The 25,533-nt window shown below is 42.3% G+C and overlaps 1 protein-coding gene across 1 annotated transcript in view; it reads left to right on the top strand.

Moving 5' to 3' along the window:
- The window catches only part of LOC140715760 (uncharacterized), a 30,082-nt gene extending 10,844 nt beyond the window's left edge, over window positions 1-19,238 (top strand). Inside the window, exons 3-9 of the mRNA XM_073028131.1 lie at window positions 8,465-8,764; window positions 9,834-9,923; window positions 12,059-12,086; window positions 13,527-13,576; window positions 16,377-16,417; window positions 17,523-17,622; window positions 18,212-19,238. Coding sequence (XP_072884232.1) covers window positions 8,465-8,764; window positions 9,834-9,923; window positions 12,059-12,086; window positions 13,527-13,576; window positions 16,377-16,417; window positions 17,523-17,588 — 575 coding nt within the window. The 3' untranslated portion in view covers window positions 17,589-17,622; window positions 18,212-19,238. The remainder of the gene's footprint in view (window positions 1-8,464; window positions 8,765-9,833; window positions 9,924-12,058; window positions 12,087-13,526; window positions 13,577-16,376; window positions 16,418-17,522; window positions 17,623-18,211) is intronic.
- Window positions 19,239-25,533: the final 6,295 nt, after the last annotated feature.

The raw sequence follows: 25,533 nt of genomic DNA, 5'->3' as shown, positions 1-25,533 counted from the left end.
TATTCTGTCAGGTGCCTCCAGGTACTCCATAATCTCATCCCTAACTATGGATTCCAACAGCTTCCCGACCACTGATGTTAGGATAATGGGTCTAAAGTTTCCTTTCTGCTGTCTCCCACCCTTGTTAAATACTGGAGTAACATTTGCAATTTTCCAGTTATCCAGTACAATGTGAAAATCTATTGGTTCTTGAAAGATTAACGTTAATGCCTCCACAATCTCTCCAGCTACTTCCTTCAGAACCCAAGGGTGCATTCCATCAGTTCCAGGAGATTTATCCACCCTCAGACCATTAAGCTTCCTGAGCACCTTCTCAGTCGTAATTTACGGTGCGCAAACTTCACTTCCCTGACACTCTCAAATGTCCGGTATACTGCAGATGTCTTCCTCTGTGAAGACTGATACAAAATACGCATTCAGTTCCTCTGCCACCACTGCATCTCTCATTACAGTATCTCCAGCTTCATTTTGTATTGGTCCTATATCTGCCCTTGACTCTCTTTTACCCTTTATGTACTTTAAAACGCTTTTAGTATCTTTGATATTAGTCGCCAGCTTCCTTTCATAATTCATTTTCTCCTTCCAAATGACCTTCTGCAAGTTTTTAAAAGCTCTCCAATCCTCTATCTTCCCACTAGCTCTGGATTCCTTGTCTGCTCTTTCTTTGCTTTTACTTTGGCTCTGACTTCAGCCATGGTAGTATTCTTCTTCCCTTTGAAACATTCTTCTTATTTCAGATAGATCTGTCTTGCGCTTCCCTCATTTTTCACAGAAACTGAGCCACTGCTGCTCTGCTGTCCTTCCTGCAAATGTCCCTTTCCAGTTAACTTCGGCCAACTCCTCTTTCATGTCATTGTAAGTTCCTTTATTCCACTAAAATACACACATTTGATTTTATTTTTCCCTCTCAAATTTCTGTGTCAACGCGATCATATTGTGATCACTATTTCCTAGGTGATCATTAACCTTAAGCTGTCTTATTACCCCAGGATAATTGCACAACACCCAATCCAACATAGCCGATCCCCTCATGGGGTCAACAACAAGTTGTTCTAAAAAGACATCCCTTAGACATTCTGCCGATTCTGTCTCTTGATGTCCAGTACTGATATGGTTTTCCCAATCCACTTACATGTTAAAATCCCCAATTCTTATCATGATATTGCCTTTGTGAGACACCTTTTTTATCTCCTGCTGCAATTTGTAATCCACATCCCGGTTGCTGTTTCGAGGCCTGTATACAACTGCCACTGGAGTTATTTTACCCTTGCTATTTCTTAACTCAACCCATAGAGACTCTACACCTTCAAATCCTATGTCATCTCTTTCCAATGATTTAAAATTAAAACACAGAACACACACCTCCTCTGCCTACTAACCTATCTTTTCGATAGATCATATATCTTCAGACGTTCAGCTTCCAATGACAGTCAGTTTTCAGTTAGTCAGACGGCCACAAGGCCATGTTTGCCAGTCTGGAGCTGAATTTCATGATCGTCTGTTTTATTCCTTATGCTGTGTGCATTCAAATACAACACTTCCAGTCCAGTATGTGTTGCTTTCTCTTTTAACTGTACCATGCCTCGATTGCCCTGTAACTCATGACACTGGTTTTGGTTAAACCTCATATCCTGCCTATTCTTTCTATAATTTATGTTGCATGCTATCTTTGATTATTTTAGTTTTCTCCTTCCTCAGCCCCATCACTACACTTCCCATCCCCTGCCAAATTAGTTTAAACACTCCCTAACAGCTCTCTTCAATGTGCCTGCTAGGATATTGGACTTCTTTTGGTTCAGGTGTAACCCGTCCTTTTTGTACAGGTTGCTCTTCCCCCAGAAGAGGTCCCAGTGATCCAGGAATCTAAAGCCCTGCCCACTACAGCAGACTACCTGCCTCACATTAATACACCTGATCATGCGAGTCATGGCTCACTAACACGTGGCATAGGCAGCAATCCTGAGATTACTACCCCAGAGATTCTGCCTTTCAGCTTCCTAACTAACTCCCTGAATTGTCTCTTTACGACCTCCTCCTTTTTCTACATATGTCGCTGTTATCAACATGTACCAAGACATCTGGCTGGTCACCAGCTCCCTTCAGAATACTCTAAACCCAGTCCGAGACATCCTATAACATGGCACGTGGGAGGCAACACACCATGCGGTATCTCTATCAGGCTGACAGAACTCCTGTCTGTTCCCCTCACTCTAGAATCCCCTATGATTACTGCATTCCTCTTCCCGTTCTGCATCACGGATCCAGGCTCAGTGCCAGAGATCCGATCGCTGTAGTTGTCATTTATCAGGTCACCCCCCGAACAGCATGTTACAGAAGATAACGATTACTGAGAGGGTGGCCAGAGGGGTGCTCTCTACTATCTGAGCTCTTTCCCCTAGCTTCCCTAACCGTCACTCACTTATCTAACTCCTGCAGCCTCGGGGTGATGAACTCCCTGTATCTCTTCTCTCTCTCCAGTTCACTCTCCCGAATGAACTTTAGGTCTCATCGAACAGCAGCTCCAGATCCCTAACAGAGTCTCTCAGGAGCTGCATCTCGGCGCAGCTGGTGCAGATGGTGCTATCTGGGAGACTGGAAGATTCCCTGGATTTCCACATCCGTTACCCAGAGCAAAGTATTAATCCTACCTTCATACTCTCTGTTCCTCCAAATAATGCAAAGAAAAACCAAAAACAAAGTCCACTTACCCTCTTACCTCGCCGAAGCCCCCTTTCTCCGAAACCTCGATGAGAAAAAGCCTGTTGATTCTGCTCTCATCACTGACCCACTCCCAACAATGGTCGCTCCGCTTATCCCTTCTGTACATCTATTTAGTTTGTCGAGCTAACGCCCGCGAAGCTCTTGTTTTAAATCACCGCCTCTGACCTGCGAGTAGCCCTCATTTGTTGAGCTTAGTTGCCCCCTCTAAAATGTCCTGCACAAAATAGCCGTTGATGGAAATCGAGGAGGAGATATTGCTGCCAATCTGAATTTGAAAGTACAAGTGAAGAAATGGAGGATACAATTGCACAACGAGGCCAAGGTCTTGATTAGTTTTGTGCTGGTGATGGTATTGAGAGTGGAGTTGTAGTCGAAAAGAATATCCTTATGTGTGCAGATGTGTTGTTCAGATGTTCTTGGGTTGCGTGAAGAGCCAATGACATGGCCTCTGATGTGGACCTGTTGCTCCGCTAGCCAAATTGGGCGCATATTAGAATAACTATGTAGTTGCTTAAGAGAACCACATCTCTTAACCTTTATTGATTTTTCACTGCGTTTATTGATATGGAAGAGGATTTCCCATGGGAAATTTTGTAAGATCTTCTCCCAAGTTCCATCATGTATCTCGTGGTATATTTTTCTGGACTCTGATAAAAATCCAAGGCTGTTAAATGTTTCTACCGGCTATTTCCACGCGTTTCCATGCCATAACTATTACGTCATCTCCCACTCCCATTCCCAAGCCTACAAATACATACCCCGCCCAGTCTCCATGCAGCTAATGGGAGTCATCTGCCACTTATTCCAGGTTCATCACCTACAGCCTATTTATTCCCTTATCACCTCCAGCTCTTTTTCACGACTTGGAGGTGGGTGTTGGTTCTGGGTCTTCACAGGGGCCTTGGTGGGCAGGAGAGCAGTCGGTGGTGTGCCCAGACCATAGAGGTTGGGGCGCTGTGCTGGAGCCTAGAGGTGTTGTATTAGTTGGAACCAAGAGCAGTGCCCTGGGGGAGCTTGAGGATTTGTTGCTGAACTACTGAGGAGTGAGCCAATCAGAGGTTGGCATCTGGGGAGAAATGGGTGGTTGTGAAGGGAGAAGTAAAGGGAATGAGGAGATAGTCAGGGGACGGATGAATGAAAACTGAGACAAAGAGAGTAAAAGAATAAAAATGGTAGTGGAGAGCGCTCTGAAAGTGAGGAAGATGAACGAGATCAGAGTGAAGGTGTTGGCATAATAAGATTTAATGAGAAGGCTTAAGGAAACATGCAAAAAATTAACCTGTTGGTGCTAACAACAACACTGGCAAATAAGATAGTGGAAATAGTATTTGCAAAAGTCCTTAATGATGGCAACCTATTGGTAAGATATGCGAATAAGGAACAGCTTTAGAAAGCACTCAAATTAAGAGAGATAGGAAAACGTAAGGTGGAATACACAGGATGGGAGCACGAAATGGTGGTGGATGTAAAGAAGTGATCACGGGGGGTACCAATGAGTATAAATATGGAGGAGTTGAAGAGGAATATCAAAGGAGAAAAGTAATGAATGCTCAAAGACTGAAAACAACAAAGGAGGGAGATGAACAAGGAAAGTGAATCGGTGTTGATTGAATTTGAAGAAGGAGTGCCAGGGAAAGTGTTCCTGGGTTTCAGGGGTTACCCAGTAAGCGTGTATGTGCCAAAGCCATTGAGGTGCTATAATTGTCAAAGGTTTGAACACATAGCTAAAAACTGTAGTAGGCAGAGGAGACGTGCTGGATATGGGGGTGGTCATGAATATGGAAAGTGTGGAACAGGAGTGCAACCAAAATGCTGTAATTGTGGAGGAGCTCATAATGTGGCATATAGTGGGTGTGAGGTTAAGAGACGGGAGAATAAAATTCAAGAAGTATGAGTGAAAAGAAAGATCACTTATGCAGAAGCTGTAAGTATGTCAAGAGAACAGAATAATGCTTGTAATGAACAGGGAGCAAGAGGATGTGAGAGATGCAACAAAGAACAAATGATGGGATTATGTAGACAAAAAGGCTCTAGTAACATTCATTGCAGGAGTGATTAATAGTACAGCTGAGGTAAAGTCAAAAAGTGAAAAATTCACCTGGTTGTCAAACCAGCAATGAACCATTTAGGGTTAGTAGGATTGACATGGGAAGAAGTGATGGAGAACATCTCTTATCAGTCAAACCAGGAATTGTCATGGATTGGTTAATACTAATTATGGTGATTCTTTTGTAATGGAATGCAAGGAACTTACTGAGCAATAGTCAGGAATTCAAGCAGTTTATTAAAGAAATCGTTATAAAACCGGATGTAGTGTGTATTCAGGAGACTTGGTTGAAACCAACTTTAGACTTTGCAGTATATGGATATACAATGATAAGAAAAGATAGAAATCTAGGGAGAGGAGGGCGTTGTGCTATATTAATCGAACAAGGTATACCATATAGGGTACTCAAAAAGGGAGATGATCAGGAATACATAGTGGTGGAAGTGAGGGAGAAAGAGGAGTAAGTGGTTATAGTTAACTAATACAATTCATGTAAGAGGTTGGATTTGGTCAGCCTAGTGAGGATACAAGGTTAAAACAGACATATAGTAGTGTTGTTTGCAGATTTCAATGCTCACAGCACAATACAGGGGGATTCATTTACAGATTCAAATGGAAACGTAATTGCAGATTTGATGGAAGAAAAGGATTTAGTATGTATGAACGATGGTAGAGGAACAAGGATAAACATAACAACAGGAACTGAGTCAGTATTAAATATGACATTAGTGTCTAATACCTTGGCTGGAGTTAGTAACTGGGGAGTTTGCACTGCTTCAACAGTAGGCAGCGATCACTACCCAGTTTCATGATCAGTGGGTGTAAGATCAGGTGGTGGAATCCCAAAGTGGGTGTTTGGAAAAGCAGATTGGAGTAAGTTCCAGAAGTTGAGTGAACAAGCATTGACAAGGATTGACATTTCTGGAAATATAGATGAATTAAAAAGTCAGGTGACTTCAGCAATTATTATGGCAGCAGAAAGATCTATACCCAGGAGTAAAAATAAGATGAATAGAAAATTGGGACCATGGTGAACAGAGTAATGTTGTCAGGCTGTATAAAAAAAACAGAAATAGAGTGTTCAGACTAGTTAAAAGAACCCATAATATGCAGCATTTGATTCAATATATGAAGGTACAGGCAGTGATGAGAAGAACTATACATTAAGTTAAAAGGGAAAGTTGGAGGGGTTTTTGCAACACAATAGGACGAACGACACATGTGGGAGAGGTATGGGGAATGATTAAGAGGATGGGCGGAGATAGAAGGGAATGGGAATATCCAGTAATGATATCTGAGGAGGAAACAGCAGTCTCCAGTAGGGATAAGGCTGAAATCATGGCCACGTCATCTGTAAAGATACATAGTTCAAAGAAATTTGACTAAAGATTGGAGAAGGAGAAGGGAAAGAACAATGAGTCAACTCCCGGTTGTGTTAAACAGGAGCGAAGAAACTGATGATATAATTGATGACGTTGGCAGAGATGGTGAGAGCAATAAAGATATCGAGACTAACCTCCCCAGGGACCGATCTGATGTGCTATATAATGCTAAAAAAAATCCAGCAGAAGGAGCGCTCTTGAAGTTGCTGCATCTTTACAACAATGTGTGGGAGGGGGAAGATTACCAAGTGCATGGAAAGAAGCAGTAGTAATTCCAATAAGGAAAACTGGCAAGGATCTGTCAAAACCCACTAGCTACAGGCCAATAGCATTAACATCAAATATATGCAAGATAATGGAAAGGATGATAACAGAAAGGTTATCGTATGATCTTGAGAAGAGGGGAATGTTGGCAAGTTTTCAGAGTGGTTTTAGGAAGGAAAGGAATTCCATGGACTCAGTGATAAAGCTAGAGACTGAAATAAGAAAGGCCCAGGCAAATAAAGAATCAGTAGTTGCAGTGTTTTTTGACATGGAAAAAGCTCATGACATGATGTGGAAGGAAGGACTGTTAATTAAACTGCACAAGATGGGGGTTGGTGGAGGAGTTTTTAATTGAATAAAATATTTTCTGTTTGGTAGGTAAATTCAAGTTCGGATTGGGTCAGAATTATCAAATCAGTGCATAGTCGGAAATGGCACACCTCAAGGTAGTGTGATTAGCCAGTTACTTTTCATCGTTATGATCAGTGATGTCTTCACAAAGGTACCATTGAATATAGGTAGGTCACTGTTTGTGGATGATGGTGCCTTGTGGAAAAGAGGTAGGAACATGGAGCATATAATCAGGAAGATACAAGGAGCAATTGATGAAGCGGTGGATTGGGGTTATGATTGGGGATGTAGATTTTCAGTAGAAAAATCTCAAACTGTGTGTTTCACCAGGAAAAAATTGAGGTAGGAGAGAAGTTAAGGACGTATGGGATAGAATTAGAAAGGGGTGGATCATTTAAATTTCTGGGAGGAGGAGGACCTTTTTTACTCATTAAACTATCCAACTTCAACAAGTTGTTCCTCATCTTCACTCTTCCAGCCTAAAGTTTACTCTGTTACCTGTTGTGTTTTTTTTTCTGTTGTCTCCTGTTTACTCCCCCCAGTGGCTTATATATTACTAGTGATTTTGTTTGTTGTTAACCTGTTTTGTCTACTCTGCTTTTGAGTCAAGCCTTCTCTATATTTTCCGGCAGTGTCACTTTGAGCTAATTTCCTGGTTTGTTCAAAGTATTTTAAAAAAGGTCCTATCACTATTCTTGAGTTGCTTTATAGAGTATTCATATTTAATCTCCCTCATGCTCCGAATTTAAATCCAACGTTCTTCAATGTCAGGTTTCATTCCCATCTGCAATTGTCTGCTCAGTGTTTCTGTCCTTGTGAACGTCATTTTCCTGCATCACAAATCACACTAAATCCGATTTGTTTTGTAATTGATAAAATTACTTGCACTTTCTGGTAAATTATATATGAAGGGTCTGGGACTGGAGGGCAAATATCAGAAATGATTTGCTGGTATTGGAGACATTCCAATAGTGTTTCACGTGACAGATTCAGCAAATAAAAGAGTTAACGTAAACGCAGTGGTTGAGCCTCTGGGCCCCACTGGCTAGAGTTTTAAAGAATGAGGCGTGTGCGATCTCATTGAAAGGTTTTGAATTTGAAAGGCCTACGCAGAGTGGATGTGGAGAGGACCTTCCCAAAGTCGGAGAGTCTTGTACCTGCGGGCACAGCCTCATAGTAGAAGGATTGTCCCATTGAACAGAGAAGAGAAGGTATTTCTTCTCCCAGAGAGTGATGAATCTGTGGTATTCATTTCTATAGTCGTCAGTGGAGGCCAAGTCATTTGGGTATGTTTAAATCGGAACTTGGTAGGTTCTTGATTAGTATAGGAGTCAAAGATGGTGGTAGAAAAGCAGGAGAATCGGGATGAGAGGGATAATAGATCAGGAGTGGCGGAGTAGATTTATGTTCCAAAAGATCTCATTTTACTACTATATCATGTTCTTGTATCTAGCTTCATCGAAATAGTCGTGTGCCGCAGCTATTTGCTTCCGTTATTGACTGCATGATTTTTTTCTCTGCCCATTGCGAGGTTGACATTTTTTTTATTTTTAATGGGATCTTTCTGGTTTCTTGTTTTCTGGCTCCCTATTAAAAGACAAATCCCAAGGTTGTATAATATATACATACTTTGATAATAAATATACTTTGATCTTTGAATTTAAGTTTGGAACCCCTGTGTTTTGTTTTCCATTGATAGATCTGCCCAGACCAAACATATCACAAGTCCCCAGTCATGTTTCTCAAGGTGAAGACGTTACGTTTAACTGCACATTCACAAAAAGCACCTCGGTTGGAACATTCTACTTCTACAAGAACGGCATTCAATTGAATGACACGGTTCCCCAGAGTGCAGATGCACAGAACAAATCAGCTACTTTCACCATCCAGAATGTAGATCTAGGAAATAGTGGAAATTACACATGTGTCTATCAACTGTTGAAAGGACCCAGGAATCTAATGTCGGCGCCCAGTGATGCTGTGTTTCTCTCTGTACATGGTAAGTACATTCAAACCAAACTTGCAAATTCATCTTCCCGAAAAGCATAGATTTTCAAAATTTATTTTTCAATTTCTTGTTGAATGTGAATTATTTTACTCCACTGAAATGAGTCAAAACATACTGCAGGTATGTCCATGAATGACAATAGTTCCATTGGTCTATCTCAGTGAATACTCTGTCATCTTCTTGAAATTATGGGTCTTCAATTTACTAGGAAGTTAACACTTCATGGGGTTAGATGGCTTTCAACCTACAACTACAACTGCTTCTCTCTTTTCCATCTGCTATCCATCCCCGCCATTCTTTCTCCCTGTTCTCGGCATAGGAGCATAGCGTTTATTGCGACGGCATTGCCCCGGAGTACAGAATTCATTACCGGTGTCGTCTATAAGGAGGATCTCTAGGTACTCCCCATAGAATGTGTAGGTTTCCCAGGGTCCTCCAGTTTCCTCTCACAGTGCAAAGGTGTACCGTGTACTATTTCCCGTGATCAGGTTAGAGTTTAATTGGGGTTGTCGGGGGTTTGCTGGATGGTGAAGCTCAAGGGGCCGAAGGGGCCTATTCCACGCTGTATATCTATATAATGTAACAAGATGCTCGTGATATCTAATTTCGACCGACCACGTGCTTCATGCGCTTTTGCTCTGATGCGCTGTTATAACGAAGTTCCTTGTCCATCAAGATGCTCTTGATACCGACAAGCGTGTCAGCAGTCTAGAATGTGTTACCAAACATGTCTACCTGTATTCCTTTTAGTAAACAAAAACACATAAAAGAAACGACTGGACACATATGAGCCATAATGAAATGGGCTAAGACTTTGCCTCCTTTGGGAATGAACTATAATCCAAAAAGTAGAAGTTTATCTTTTGCATGTTAAATATTTCAGCATATTCTTTGAAAACTACAGAACCCTGTGAAGTGAGACTAACAGTCAACTTCAGACAGAATGTAGACAATTTTGAATTTTCTTCAACAGATGCCTCACCTTATTCTGCTTTCTTGCCAAAAGCATCTGTCACAAAACACCAACCCTGACCTAATCTCGCCTATTTATCTGTTTTAGCAAAGTTCTTTCAGCCATGGATTCCAGCTTTACCTGTCGTGGCCCTGGTGTTAATGTTTGGAGTATTGGGTGTTTACTGCTGGAAAAAAGGTAGGCAATGCCAACGAATAAGAACCAATTGTACAGAAAGCAGGAAGAAGATAGTTTTCTCACTTCAAGTCAAGTCACTTTTTATTGTCATTTCGCCCATAACTGCTGGTACAGTACACAGTAAAAATGAGACAGTGTTTTTCAGGACCATGGTGCTACATGAATAAGTATAAAAACTACACTGAACTACTTTTTTAAAAAAAACACACAGAAAAAACTACACTAAACCACAGACCTACCCAGGACTGCATGAAGTGCACAAAACAGAGCAGGCATTACAATAAATAATAAATAAGACAATAGGCACAGAAGAGGGCAGTAAGTTCATGTCAGTTCTGGCTCTGGGCATTGAGGACTCTGAGAGCTTGGGGGAAGAAACTGTTACATAGTCTGGTCATCAGAGCCCGAATGCTCCGGTGCCTTTTCCAGATGACTGGTGGAAGAAGAGTTTGTAGGAGCGGTGTGTGGGGTCCTTCATAATTCTGTTTACTTTACGGACGCAGCGTGTAGCATAAATGTCCGTAATGGCGTGAGGAGAGACCCCGATGATCTTCTCAGCTGACCTCACTCTCCACTGCAGGGTCTTGCAATCCCAGATGGTGCCATTTCCGAAGCAGGCAGTGAAGCAGCTGCTCAGGATGCCCTCAATACAACTCCTGTAGAATATGATGAGGATGGGGGGGTGGCAGATGGATTTTCCCCAGCCTTCGCAGAAAGTAGAGATGCCACTGGGCTTTCTTTGCTATGAAGCTGGTGTTGAGGCCCTTTTGCACTGGCCTGCCTCTCATCGCCTAAACGTGGGCCATAAATGACAAAAGATTATAGATTACCATGCGAAATACAAAAAGCTGAATTTACAGGAGATTTAATGTAGGGATAACAATTAAATGGACCACTCGTTCAGTTTAAGGGCAAATTTCAGAGTCAGAATCAGGTTTAATACTACCGACATTATCTTTTCATAAGATGGCTCTAAGTATCTGTCCGAATGTGGTAGGCACCTTAGTCGATTGTCTCGGGTTTTCACACTTGTCACAACCTTGTCCGGTAGATGCATAACTTGGCCCCGTTTTCGTTTTTGAGTATCTATGGCATTGGCAGTTCACTATTTAATATATTCCATCTTCATTACGTACTTGATCGACATAAGACTGAAAACTGTAATCAATCTCTCTCTCTATACTCTCTCTATCTCTCTATCTTCTTGTCTCTGTCTGTTTGACTGTCTCTGACTCCATCTCTGACAAACACAATATACTCTGTCTTCTCCTCTCTGTCTGCCTCTCTCTTTCTCCCACTCCCTCTCCCTCTCTTCCTCTCTCCCCACCCTAACTCCCTTGTGTAAACAACTGTAAGAAAAGTATGAACATTATAACATGGAAAGGTAACAGTGCGCCCTGGTCATCATGCAGATCTTCAAAGCCCAGTTCATCAAGTCCTGAGTCCAATTATGCCCCAGTATTTCTGACAGGTTGTTGATGGTGTGACTCCTTCCTTTCGCTAGCCTACAGGTTACCTTTGGGCAAGGTGCTCCACCTGCCTAGACCCCCAACCCCTCCCCTCCCCCCCGAATCAGCTCATCTGAAGCCATGGGAGCGGTGGTGGATAGTTGTAAGAGCAGCAGGTACAGATCACAAGTCCTGGTTATGCGAGCACTGACGCCAGGCAAACAATCTCAGAAGGATATTGATTATGGCTAGGGTCACCCATCTTGTGAAGGCACTGTCCAGAAGAAGGCAATGGCAAACCACTGAGATGGATAAATGTTCCGACAACTATGACCATGGATAGACCGTGATCGCACTTGCAATACGACACAGCACAAAATCGTGTTAATGATCACCACAATAATCCAGTTCTGACGATGGGTTTTCTACTTGAAATCTAACGGCAAAGTCCCAGCATCTAAGTGATGTTTATCTATTTTCTTTTTATTTTCTGTCAGTTGATTTAATTTCAATCTCATTCTCACATTAGGGGCCACGTTTGTAATTTTGAAACATTTGTGGATTTAGTCAGGATTTTATTCTGTGGGAAGAAGTAGGAATTGCTAATCTTCACACAAGCCTGCTGTTCTCTGTATGGCTCTTTGATGCTTCTTATAAACTTCTTTTAAATCTCCCTATCATTTACAGGGAAGTCCAGAGGCCGCGAAGAATTCAGGTGAGAACATGATTTTGGCAGAACTAAATGTATAAATTTGACATTCATATTCAAATTTGGGTAAAGTTTTAGAATTCAGAGCGTCACCTCAAAATGCTTTGACCCGGTATTCAGGGGTGACAATTGTAGAGTGGTGTCATGGCACAACTGAATTCGCTTTAGATCATTGACCCCAGTGGCAGCTCCCGAAAGAGTCTCTCCAAATAGATCACATTGACTCCTCTTGTAGTGTTTCCGCAGAGTAAGAACAGCAACGGAGCAGTATGGTTCAGCGCTTATATTGTGTATGCTAATGATGGTACACGATGGACACCACACGGTATGAGATCCAGGAACCGCGCCCACTGAAACAAAAGGCATGCACACTTCTGCAAAAGAAAATGCTTCCCGCATGTAGGAGGCCCAATCGATTGACCGGGCAATTGATAGTCCGCATACGCACTCACTACATTATCTTAATCGTTCTGATATGGTTCATAATTAGTTCTTGCTGTCTTTCCTCATAATTTACATTCCCAGTTTTTGATTTTTCACTCCTTTGTGGGATCTTAATGTGCTTTCTCCATTTGTTTATCATTTATTTTGCTCTTAACGCAATTTTATTCGCTTTCCTCTTAATACCATTTCGACCTCTTCCACTCACCTCTCTCTCGCTCCACTTTTCAAGCCACAATCTTTCCATGTCCTCTTCCCGCCTCGATCTCGTATGGTACACTTCTTGCCATTATCCGATTGTAGTTTTTGAAAGCAGTAAAGGTCTTACATCGATTGACCTAAGTCAGAATTGCCCAAGCGTTACATGCTAATATTGAGAATATTCCCTGAGTCAACCCAAGTTCAAGTCAAGTTGAACATCAAGTTTATTGTCATTTTAACCATGTACATATATACCGCCAAAAGAGACAATGTTCTTCCAGATCAAGGCGCACAGTAGAGTACATATACTTTAACTCGCCCACAACACACATAAATTGCACATTACCGCAAATAAATTAGCAAATAATAAGATGCATTTACTACACAAGTTAACAATGTAAACAGTATATCACTAACTGGTGCTTCATACATTATGAGACCTGTGTGGTGACAGGGACTGCCATACTTTTGCTCCTCCCATCCGTCATGTTTGTCCGGATAATATCTGTATTCTAATTCTTTGCATTGCATCATAATCACAGGGGACCCTTGGGCACGCCCAGCATTGACACACTTAAGTCTTCCACCGTTTGTAAAGTGCCCCACACTTCCATTCTCCCACTAACAGTCACAATTGCACTTTATTCTCGTTTAATCACATCTGTCCCCGTTAGGGACAGATCACTAATCACGCAGTCACATATCAACCAGATAGATCTCCTGCAATTTCTTTCTAGCCACCATCAGTATCTTTGCAGTATTGTCCAATTAAAATAAGTTGACTTGTATGTATGTTCCTTTCAGGGCCGTTCCTCCACCTAATGACAGTCCCAATAGCAATGTCAATGTCGTATGTAAGTATTGCGTGACAGCTAGATTTTCATGAGATTTTAATTGTATTTTGTTTGTTGTTTTATTAAGTACAGCGAGCGGGTGGTGTTATCAGAATGCAAGTGACATTACACCGTGCTTGACATCTTGTGAGTACGCGATGAACTGTGTTAAGGATCCAGTACCTGGAATTGGCATTTTGCCCTCTCAGCAAAAAGCGCAGAATACGCCACACATTTTATTTCAAGCGCTCAATTAGCAACTTGAAGGAACGAAAGAAGCCGATCGCATTTAATGTGGAAGAAAGTATATGGAAAATGCTGGATTAGCTCAGGAGGTCCGTCAGCACCTGGGGGAATGAATCTGACCTGAAATAGATAGATAGATAGATAGATAGATAGATAGATACTTTATTCATCCCCATGGGGAAATTCAACATTTTTTTCCAATGTCCCATACACTTGTTGTAGCAAAAACTCATTACATACAATACTTAACTCAGTAATAATATGATATGCATCTAAATCACTAACTCAAAAAGCATTAATAATAGCTTTAAAAAAAAAAGTTCTTAAGTCCTGGCAGTTGAATTGTAAAGCCTAATGGCATTGGGGAGTATTGACCTCTTCATCCTGTCTGAGGAGCATTGCATCGACAGTAACCTGTCGCTGAAACTGCTTCTCTGTCTCTGGATGGTGCTATGTAGAGGATGTTCAGGGTTTTCCACAATTGACCGTAGCCTACTCAGCGCCCTTCGCTCAGCTACCGATGTTAAACTCTCCAGTACTTTGCCCACGACAGAGCCCGCCTTCCTTACCAGCTTATTAAGACGTGAGGCGTCCTTCTTCTTAATGCTTCCTCCCCAACACGCCACCACAAAGAAGAGGGCGCTCTCAACAACTGACCTATAGAACATCTTCAGCATCTCACTGCAGACATTGAATGACGCCAACCTTCTAAGGAAGTACAGTCGACTCTGTGCCTTCCTGCACAAGGCATCTTGCCATTTCTGTGCTTACTGACTGGGCTGCTGAGTATTTATGCCCCCTCTGCTTTTTGCAGAATTGCGGCAAAGGGATACTGACAATTCTCTCAATTAGCTTTTGTTCTTTAAGAGTTGTCCCACAAAAACTGCTCCTCTGATTAAGCGAGGCCCGTTCATTCTTAACTAGATGTATATGTGTCCTTTCTGAAAATATAACATGCAGATGTTGTTCCTTGAATCAACCTATATATTTACTCCTGAGAGAGATTGTAGTGATTCCTCATCAGAGCGGTTTCTGGGATAGGTGGACTTTGATCCAACATCATCTGAGCCTCTACTCTTTACTCTACTCTGAGATGACTTCTTTTTTTATTTTTATTTTATTTATTTAGACAGTCAGCACCATTACAGCCTCTTCTGCCACAATAAGCCTACACCGTCCCATTACACTCATGTCAGCAATTAAACCTCCTCAACCGTATTTCTTTGTATTGTGGAAGGAAAACCACATGGTTATGGACAGAACGTATAAACTCCTTACAGACAGCGGTGGGAAATGCACCCTGGTCGTTGGGGCTCCAAAGTCGCATGCTAACTGCTACACTGAAGCGTTGTCCTTAGAAGGTTTGACGAGGTAGAAATGCTGAAAAAGAAACTCTTGCCTGTGTTGTCTGGAATAAGTAGGTGCAAAATCCACCCAAGTGGGCTGATATCGTTAGTCATTTCCTTACTCCCTTGGAAGCACATTAATTATTATGTAGGCCGAACTCAACATAGTTTCTTTCAGGGGAAATCTTGCGTGACCAGCCTGCAGGAATTCTTTGAGGAATTCTCAAGGAAATGAGAATCGCTGAATGTTCTGAAGGCCGTTGACAAGGTCTGAACGTAAGGTCCATGGCAATATAGGAAAGGATAGCATGATCAAAGGGTACTACTGCGCATTGAAATGCTGAATAAAATAAATACTTAAACGTTGGCTGACTGGCAGGGGGCAAAGTGTTAGAATGGGGGTGGCTTTCTGGTTAACTCCTCCAAGAGGACCACAACCTTGTTGTAGGATTTGGAGGCTTGTGTGCCTCAATGACCCAAAGACTTATGTTGGCTGGAGTCAGCACTTTATGCTTTGGCTCACCTTTGCCAAATAGGACAAGGGGTAGAGGTCATACTAAGAGTGGTGGAAGGGCAGGCAGTGTGAGGAAATAAGGAGTCTTCAGGAGGATTTGGACAGATTAGGAGAATGGGCAAAGATGTAACAGAGAGAATGCAGTGCAGGGAAGTGCATAAAACTGAGATGAGACGGGATTTTGTTATGCATGGGACGGTGATTCCGTGCAATTCTTTGCCAAGGACGGCTGCACAGATGAAGTGATTGGCTACAGCTAACGCGAAGCTTGGAAGGTTGCTCATTAGGATGATCGTCAAAGGTTACAGAGTGGAGGAAGAACGGGATGGGGAGGAAAAATCAATCAACCATAAACGAATCGCACTGAGAGTGGCAAAATAGCCTTGTTCTGCTCATATGCCTTAAGGGAAATGTGTATGTAACCTCCGCCAAACAGCTCGCAGAGGTTCCCAAATAGACCAGATAGCCGTTCATGATGTCGGGAACGCAGCTGCCTCAACTTTTGTTCACAGTTCAGTCCTGACCTCCGGCGCTATCTGCATCTAGTTTGCACGTCCTTTCTTTAGGGTGATCCCATTTCTTTCCTCCTGCAAAAAATACGCGTGTAGGTTTATAGTTTAACAAGAAACTGCAACAGGGCCGCACCTAACCACACTTCAATAGATGTTGAATGTAGTATTTTAAGCATTGATGCCATGATTTTAATTTTGTACAGATGCTGATCTTAAGTTAAAACCGCGAACAAAGAAACAAAAAGTGAGTTGAAAATCCTCCTTTTGTTATAATTTATGATTCATGTCCTTTCTTTGAGAGAGTTATATATTCATCTTCGGGCTGTCCAGTAGGTTTCTACCAGTATTATGTTTGAAAATGCATGTTTTTTTTAATTTTATGAAGACATTTGGATGGAACATCAAACTAACATGGAGAAGTGAATTACGTGGAGGCACATGCGTCATTTCACAATCTATACGTGACTCGATTATGAGCGATGCTTATTCGCTGACTTGTAATATTGCGTCATCAATAGGAATTGATCTGCAAGATTTTTTTGGAGGGTAACAGGCCACCCGGGGTTAAAGTGCAGATAAGTCTCTGTATTTGCAACCAGACTATCCTTACTATCTAGAACACGTTATCCTAACGCGCAGGATAATCTCCAGTAAACGGCACAATTATATGCTTTCACTGACTGAAACACTCTTTTGCAATAGTTACTTGGGTTATCTCTGTCCTATTCCAGATATTAACTTTTTTCAAAGCTCTTCGGACTAAGAATTAGTGCATCTGTTTCGTTAAGGCTGTGAGACCAACAGCTGAGGATTGATAATTTTATTGGGTCATATTCATATGCTCGTGAAAGAAACTGATCCCACTTTGGTCTTACCAGGACAACCTTGCACTGGGTTAACCGTCTACCTCTGTGATTGACAGCGCTTAGACTTTTTGTTATTTAATATTTTATTTATTTTGCGATGTAGCGTGGAACAGCCCCTTCCAGAATAACAAGCCGCGCTGCCCAGCAACACACTAATTTAACCCGAGGTCAATCACAGGACAATTACAATGACCAATTAACCTATTAACCGATACACCTTTGGACTGATGGAGGAAACCTCTAGGGAAAATGCGCCAGGTCCTCGGGGTGTACGTACAAACTCCTAAAAGACGGCGCAGGAAATTGAATTCGATCTCTGGGGATACCTTGAACTGTAAAAACGTCACACTAACCACTGCGCTATCATTGTGCCACAATAAGCAATTTGCTGATGCCACTTGTAACCGCTGATCTGTCCATAGAATGGTTTTCAGCCATTAACAGATACGTCCAAATGATTCACTAACGAATTTCGACATTCAGGGCAAGAAAGAACGTTTTGAAACCCACGCCGATGACAGCACGATCTATGCAGACATCAAGCTGTAGAAGGGACAACAGGCTTCTCGATATTCACCAAGAGGTAAGGTGCTGATCAAGACAATGATCAAGTGGAATTTAGACTGCTCCATATTACCCACGAATATTTACTAGTTGCAAACAATTTTGAAATGTGTGAAGTAGGCAAATTCATCTTAACGTTCTGACAATCCATTGAAAACATAGCACAAAGACAAACCTATGTGCCTTGCGATCTGGTCACCGGCTGATTCATCGTTTCATTCATTTTTTTTTTTCTCAAGGGATGTGACGTATGTGTTCTCGGTTGATAGAAAATAAAAGAGAATGGGGGAAAAATTTAATTATTCGAACTCCTGGATTTCTGTCCCACCATTTAACACTGCCAGATAAACACACAAAATACTGGAGGAAATCAGGATGTTGCCTGGCCTGCTCAGTTCCTCCAGCATTGTGTGTCTGTTGCTCAGACTTCCAGCATCTGCAGATTTTCTCTTGACTGCCATAGATAATCCCATATTTGAATTACCTTTTGCCATCTCCACCGCAATAGGAGTGGGAGGAACTAAAGATGACGCCAGAGGTTTTTCCGGATCTGACCGACACGGTTTATATTTTTTCTCTACTCGTGTCTCTTTTTTTTCCTTTTCAAGGTGGCTGGGGTCCTGTTGGAGACCATAATTTGCAGACGCAGCTCAAACTACGGTTCTACATGGCTGTTGGGTTCTTGCTTTCCGAAATGGCCGAGCGATCCTGATGTTTCGATGTCTCCATGTTTCGATGTTTTGTGCGCATCTTTGCGATATGACCCTGAGGACGACAAGATTCCTCGCCGATGTCGTTGATGGAAGCGTCGCAGGAGATTGAAACACCGAGACAGCGGGTGGTGTGCGTAGCCATCCGAGGTCCCTGCAATCGAAAAATCTCTCTCGCGCTCTCTCTCTCACACACACAGATACATCCCCATATGCACATACTCTCTCACACACATGGACACCCAAATATACACTGTTTCTGCCTCTCCGTCACTCACTCTCACACTCTCTCTCCCCTCCCATGCACACACTCGTTCTCTGACACACACACCCATATACTTTGTCTCTGCCCGCACTCCCTGCCTCTCACTCACACACGTCCATAAATACCATCTCTGCCGCTCTCACTCTCCTCCTGCCCCCACACAAATGCACACACACGTTCTCTCACACACACACCCATATACTTTGTCTCTGCCCGCACTCCTTGCCTCTCTCTCTTGCACACGTCCATAAATACACTGTCTTTACCTCTCTCGCTCTTCTCTTCCCCCCCCCCCCCACACACACACACACACTCGCATTCTCTCACACACGCCCATTAGATTGATCTCTCTCTCTGTGTCATTTTCTCTCCTGTGAGAGTCTGATGGTCTTCGAGTCGGGGGCCTGGATGAACGACCATTGAAATTGTAACATCAAAACTGCGAGCTATTGGTGTCCACTCTCATCTGGCAGAAGCAATGACTCCCTGTCACCCACACTTGTGAGAGAGTGAGACACACAGAGACTGTCTGTGATGTCGAAATGTTAGAATGGACAATAGCTTTTAATGGACTTTAGATCATGGTCTCTGGAAGCTTTACTATTGCTTTCATGGCGGGTGATGGAGGGTTGATTTGTTTTATGCTGTAGCAAGCGAAGCTAGGGGAGGGCGAGAAATACTGAATATTTTGCTGCTGCTTTTGCGTGGGTGGGTGGGGAACTTTTCTGTCATTCATTATTTGGGTTTTTGCAGTTTTGTAGATGCCTGTAAAGAGTAAGAATTTCAGGTTGTATACTGAATACGTTCTCTGTTATTAAATTGAACCATTACTATCTCTCATACCTTCTGTGCACCTCATTTGGACTCTGATCCAAGTCCGTTGCATCAGGAACAGGCCATGGAGCCTGATTCAGTTTCATATTACGATTCAGGTTCACAGTAATTTATTTATAGCACTGTAAACTTAAACATACAGTGAAGTATGCCGCTTCCGTTAAGAGCCAACACAGTGGTTCAGTCCCAGAATTTGAATTCAGATCTAAGTGTTTTGTAATGAAATATGGTAACGGAAGCAGTCAAATTACATCATGGTGCCAGGCCAATCACTGATCAGGATCATGGCTGTTCATTTCCTTCAGCGCCACCTGTTCGTGCTAATGCAATATCACTGGGTACAACTACTGTCGACCCGAAATCCAAATGACTGGACTTCATTGTATGTTTTTCGATTCGACACCCACAGTTGTGTAGAAACTTATTCCAAAAGCAGTTCCAAGTCAAAATCGAGATAAAAGCCAGGTGCACATGTAACGATTTTCAGATACAATAATAATTAAATTGATGACAACTGAACATAACTGATTACTTGTATGATACTCAGATGTTTACAACCTGTTGAGGAAGAGTCAATGGCTAAGTTCAGTTTATACTCAACTGCACAAGTCCATATATGCGCAGGTGCAATGATCAACTTACATGCAGGAGCATCACACGCCCAGGGCAAGATATAAGCATCATTCACAAGAAAATAAAATATAAACATAAATTATACACAATGTGTTTAAGAACGACCACAAGTGGAACAAAAACATCCAGAGAAACGTGATCAATGTTGTTACAGTGTTGCTAAACCTTGGGTCTACATTTTGGTCCAGGAACCAATTGGTTTTAGGGGCTGATTGACTGTGACCCTGATTTTAGAGTTAATGGAAATGTTATTCTGACATTTACACATCTATTGATTGTTATGTCTTTCGGGAGGATTTTCTGTTTGATTTTTGCTTCAAGTGATTATGAAATGCATATAATTAATCAAGTTCATTTGACTCATTGTCTTTATCAACATGCGTATCAATTGGGGCGCCAGGGTACTGTAGCGCCTACAAAAACACTTTACAGTACCAGCGGCCCGGGTTCAAATCCCGCCCTGCCTGTAAAAAAAAATGTGCATTTCCCCCGCTTCCTCAAGGTACTTTGGTTTCCTCCCACAGTCACACGGGTTGGTAGCTTAATTGGTCGTTGTAAGTGGTCTCGTCATTCGGTTCGGATTGAAACGGGGCATGGTTGGGCTGCGCGGCTGGAAGGGTAGGAAGTGCCTATTCCGCACTGTATTTCAATACATTAATGAACAATATGCAGATTCATGGATAAATATCTATACAGAGAGATAGACATATGGACAGATAGACAGACACAGATAGATAGATAGATAAATAAATAAATGGATAATGGATGGATGAATAGATAAATAGATGGATAAACAAATACATAAAATTGATAGATAAAGAACGGAAGGAAGGCTAAATGGGAAACAGGTGTTCTCCGGGAAGCGTACGGAAGAAATGTGGCAAATGTTCAGGGGATATTTGTGTGGGGTTCTGCAGAGCCACATTCCAGTGAGACAGTTGAAGTATGGTAGGGTACCTGAACCATAATGTACAAAGGCTGTTGTAAGTTTAGTCTAGAAGAAAAAGAACAGCTTACGAAAGGTTCAATTAACTGGGTAATTATAAAGATCTAGAAGATAATAAGGACAGCAGGAAGGAGTTTAAGAATGAAATTAGGAGAGCCAGAAGGGGCCATGAGAATGCCTTTATGAACAGGATTCCGGAAAACCCCACGTCATTCTACATGTATATGAAGAGCAAAAGGAGGAGACGTCAGAGAATAGGACCAATCCAGCATGACAGTGGAAAATTGAGTGTGGAACCGTGGGAGAGAGCAAAGGTACTTTATACTTTGCTTCAGTATTCACTACGGAAGAGGAATTTGGCACGTAAGGATGACTGACAGTGGACTGAAAAGATTGAGCACGTAGATATTAAGGAAGGGGATGTGCTGGAGCTTTTGGAAAGCATCAAGTTGGATAATGCACTGGAGCTGTACAGGATGTACCCCACTCTACTGTGGGAAGCGAGGGAGGAAATTGCTGAGCCACTGTATCATCATTGGGGACGGGAGAGGTTCCGGAAGCTTGGAGGGTTGGGGGTGCTGTTCCCTTATTCAAGAAAGGGAGTAGAGATAGCCCAGGAAATTATTGACCGGTTAGTCTTAATTCAGTAGCTGGTAAGTTGATGGAGAAGATCCTGAGTGGCAGGATTTATGAACATTTGGAGAAGGAGAATATGATTAGGAATTGTCAGCATGGCTTTCTAAAAGTCAGGTCGTGCCTTACGAGCCTGATTGGGTTTTTTCAGGATGTGGCTAAACACATTGATGAAGGCAGCTGGTGGAGGTGCGTACTATAGGGTCTTTCAAGAGACTCCTGGATAGGTAGATGGAGCTTCGAAAAAATAGAGGGCTATGAGTAACCATGGGTAATTTCTAAGGTAAGGACATGTTTGGCACACCTTGGTGGGCCAAAGGGCCTGTATTGTGCTGTAGTTTTTCTATGTTTCTAAATTTCTATAAATAAATTGTCTAGCTTCTGAAACTATATCCAATTTATTCCATGTGAATTATTGTCTCTGTCTTTGCTATAATTATCACTTCTGAGTTTTACCCGCCCAGGAACCACGATGATCCAACAAAGAGGGTTGGGCCTGAAATACACCCTGGGCACTTAGGAATTCCAGACATTGCTATTACCGTGATATTCAGCAGTAGTAAATCAACACAATTGAACTTGCTGCGTTGTCTAGCAGACATTTTGCCACTCATCTGAGAGGCTTCGTCAGTTCTATCCATGGTGCATAGTTTTCCAGATTATAAAATCTGTGAGGTGTTTAAAGGTATTGCAAACATACGGGAGACTTTTAGAGTCATAGTAGTAATAAGGGGGTCATTAGTCTTATCTTTCTATTAATGGAGGTGTGAACTGTTGTTGAGACACGGGTAGAGATGTTAGGACTGCATTGCAATTAGCTGATAGGTGGTGTCGTACCCCCATCCCCTCTGTTCAAGGACGGGTTTTTCAGTTTGACAGAGATGGCTTCTTTAACCTTTCTTTAAAACCACCTGTCATCTCTGTCCAAAATGTGCACATTGTTATAGAAACATAGAAACCATACAGGACAATACAGGTCCTTTGGCCCACAAAGCTGTGCGGAACATGCCCCTACCTTAGAACTATTTAGTCTTTACCCATAGCCCTCTATTTTCCTAAGCTCGATGTAGCCATCCAGGGGTCTCTTAAAAGACTACTGATATGCAGGTAAAATGTGAAAAATCAGGCTTGTGTTGATCCCAGAGAAGAAATTTGTGAGATGGTTTTTGGAGTAGGTTGTGATTGAACCAACCTGGGAAAAGACAATTCTGGTTTGGATTTTATTTTCTGTAATAGATTTGGTTCGGAGCTTAAGGCAAGGGAAGATGTGTTCATAATATTCGTCCTGCAGTACAATTGAATTAAGCTAAAATCAGATGTATCTATGCTACAATGGAATAAGGGATCTACGGAGGCCTGTGGAAGGAACAGGCCAAAGTTCATTGGAAGGGGTCATTAAAAGGAATGACCGGCAGAACATCAAGGGTTGGATTTTCAGGGAGCAATTCGGAAGGCGCGGGTCCAAAGGAGAACAAGTATACTAAGGGAGGATGACACTGCCTTGGCCGACAATGGAAGTCAAAGACAACATTAAAGCAAACGGGACAGCATACAACATAACAAAAATATATGGGAAAGTAGAGGTTTGTGAAACTTTTAAAAACTAACAGATGGCACCCAAAACGCAATGAGGGGAGAAAAGATGAAATATGAAGCAAAGGTAGCCTATAATATAAAAAAGGATACCAAAATATTTTTCAGATGTATAAAGAGTAAAAGAGAGGCGACAGTGGATATGCTCCCCAGGCATTGCTACTGCACTTCCTTTCTTGCACCGACCATCCTCTGCATAAAAATAATCGGAGAACGTCTCAAGAGTGGGAGTAATGGGGGCATTTCCTCCAAGGCAATGAGCATCATGGACTCATTCGTGAACGATATTTTCGAGCGCATCACTGGCGAAATTCCTGCCTGGCCCATTATAACAAGCGATCGACCATCACTTCCCGGGAGATCCAGACAGCCGTGAGCCTGCTGTTGCCCGGGGAACTGGCCAAGCACGCTGTGTCGGTAAGGACCAAAGGGGTGACCAAGTGAACTAGTTCCTAGTGAAGAAGCAGAGTGCCAAGACAAACCCAAAGGCTCTTTTAAGAGCCACTCACAGTTTCCATTGAAGAGCTGTACTAATGATTCGATATTGGATCGATACAAGCTTGTCATTAGAGGTAAATCTATTTATTTTTTATGCTGATTATCCTTTCATTGCTCCGTACAATCCCGTTGTCGCCCAGTGGTCTAACAAGGACATTTTGCTCACTCACTTCCGTCAGTTTGCCGCGATTTTCACACACAAAGCTTTACACATAGAATGGATTGAGCTGAAGGTGTTAGCAGTTGCTGAGGTTATTTGGCTGCTGTGAATACACCTCTATATTATAAATCGTTTGAAGCTGATGCGTTCTACATAGTGGACTAACCTGGTTGCACTCTGTGAAACAGAAGTTTATTCCAACAGATTACAAGTGGATTTGGGAAGTGGAGCAACATTAAACTTCTCCTATGTGATGAATCCACACACGGTTACTACCGTAAATGAGTGGGGACTTCAACGGTGAAATCCTGTTCACACATCTATGTTTATTTTTGATTAATGGATACAATTATCATCTTGGCGACATTTACATATTGTGGGGACTGAAGTTTGTTTGGAGAATTTCTTTTTCTTACCTATTCATTGGTGAATCGGTCCGTTCGCTGACTTCACCGCTCTTCTTTGCTCCAGAAAATACTGGGGTGAGCCCAAGAGAATTTCCTCTTTAATTTCCCTTTCTCAGGAACCTGTGAACACTGCCCACCGGGAACTGCAGTCCTGTCCGGGAGGAACAAGACAGGCTTGCTGTTAGCCTTTCCACCGGTTTTCCCTCGTCCACACATTCTTGCAAAGCCCTTCACAAAGAATGGGAAAAGCTTCCGGATTCGCCGTTTATCTAGCTCCTGTGGGAATGAGGAAGGATACTTACGATTGGTGGTGCGACGTTTACTAAGATTGGTTATCTGGAATAACCCAATCAGCGAGCTGTTCGGTTCTCCAATGATCAGCGGCAATAAGAGAAGCGTGGAAAATAACTGTCAATCACCAAAAATACTGAAATTTGAAAAATCGGCCAAAACAATAAATAAAGTCTACAAAATAAATCGATTACAAATCTCTGTATGAACACGGATTCCCAGCATGACTACTCCGATTCTGTCCATGCAGAATGTAAATTAATTGCTCCACGACTGACTTCAGGAATTTCTGGTTCTTTGTGGAAACACATCAGCTCATGGACGGGTCGCGCTTCTCAAATTGGCCAGAGCCACAGAAACAGTCAGGTGGACGATCTAAGCCTCACCTGGAAGTGCTCATTCAGTTTCTGAATGGTGCGGAGGAAAGAGCTATACCACTTGTTACAGTTTGGCCCACAGCGTCTAAACTCCACTTTCTATCTACTTATCTCGACGGTTTTTAAAATGTTGCTCTTGTGCCTGCCTCAAACATTGTTTCTGGCAGCTCATTCCAAACAAACAGAAGCCTTTTTATGAAGAAACTGCTGCCTCAGAAGTCTCTTTACTATCTCTCAACTCTGATCAGAAGCTAATAATCTCTTGCTATTTGCGCACCTACCCTGGAAACTAGACTATGCACTTTTACCCTGTGTATGCCCCAGAAGATCTTGAATACTTCTATCAGTTCACACCTCAGTCTTCTATGTTCCAGAGAGTAAAGTCCAAGTCAACACAACCCCTCCCTCTAGAGGATGCATAGAGACAGTGCAAGAGTCTTAAATGCGCCCAACGACATGGCCTGCACAGCTGCCTGTGGTAATTCACCATCCTCTGGCCAAAGAAGTTTCTCCACAGTTCTGTTTTAAATAGACACCACTCTATCCTGAGGGCTGTGCCCTTTTATCCCAGATTCCCCAACAC

This window comes from Hemitrygon akajei, chromosome 24, assembly GCF_048418815.1.
Source record: "Hemitrygon akajei chromosome 24, sHemAka1.3, whole genome shotgun sequence".
Lineage (NCBI taxonomy): Eukaryota > Metazoa > Chordata > Chondrichthyes > Myliobatiformes > Dasyatidae > Hemitrygon > Hemitrygon akajei.
This window is presented reverse-complemented; position numbering and strand designations above follow the sequence as displayed.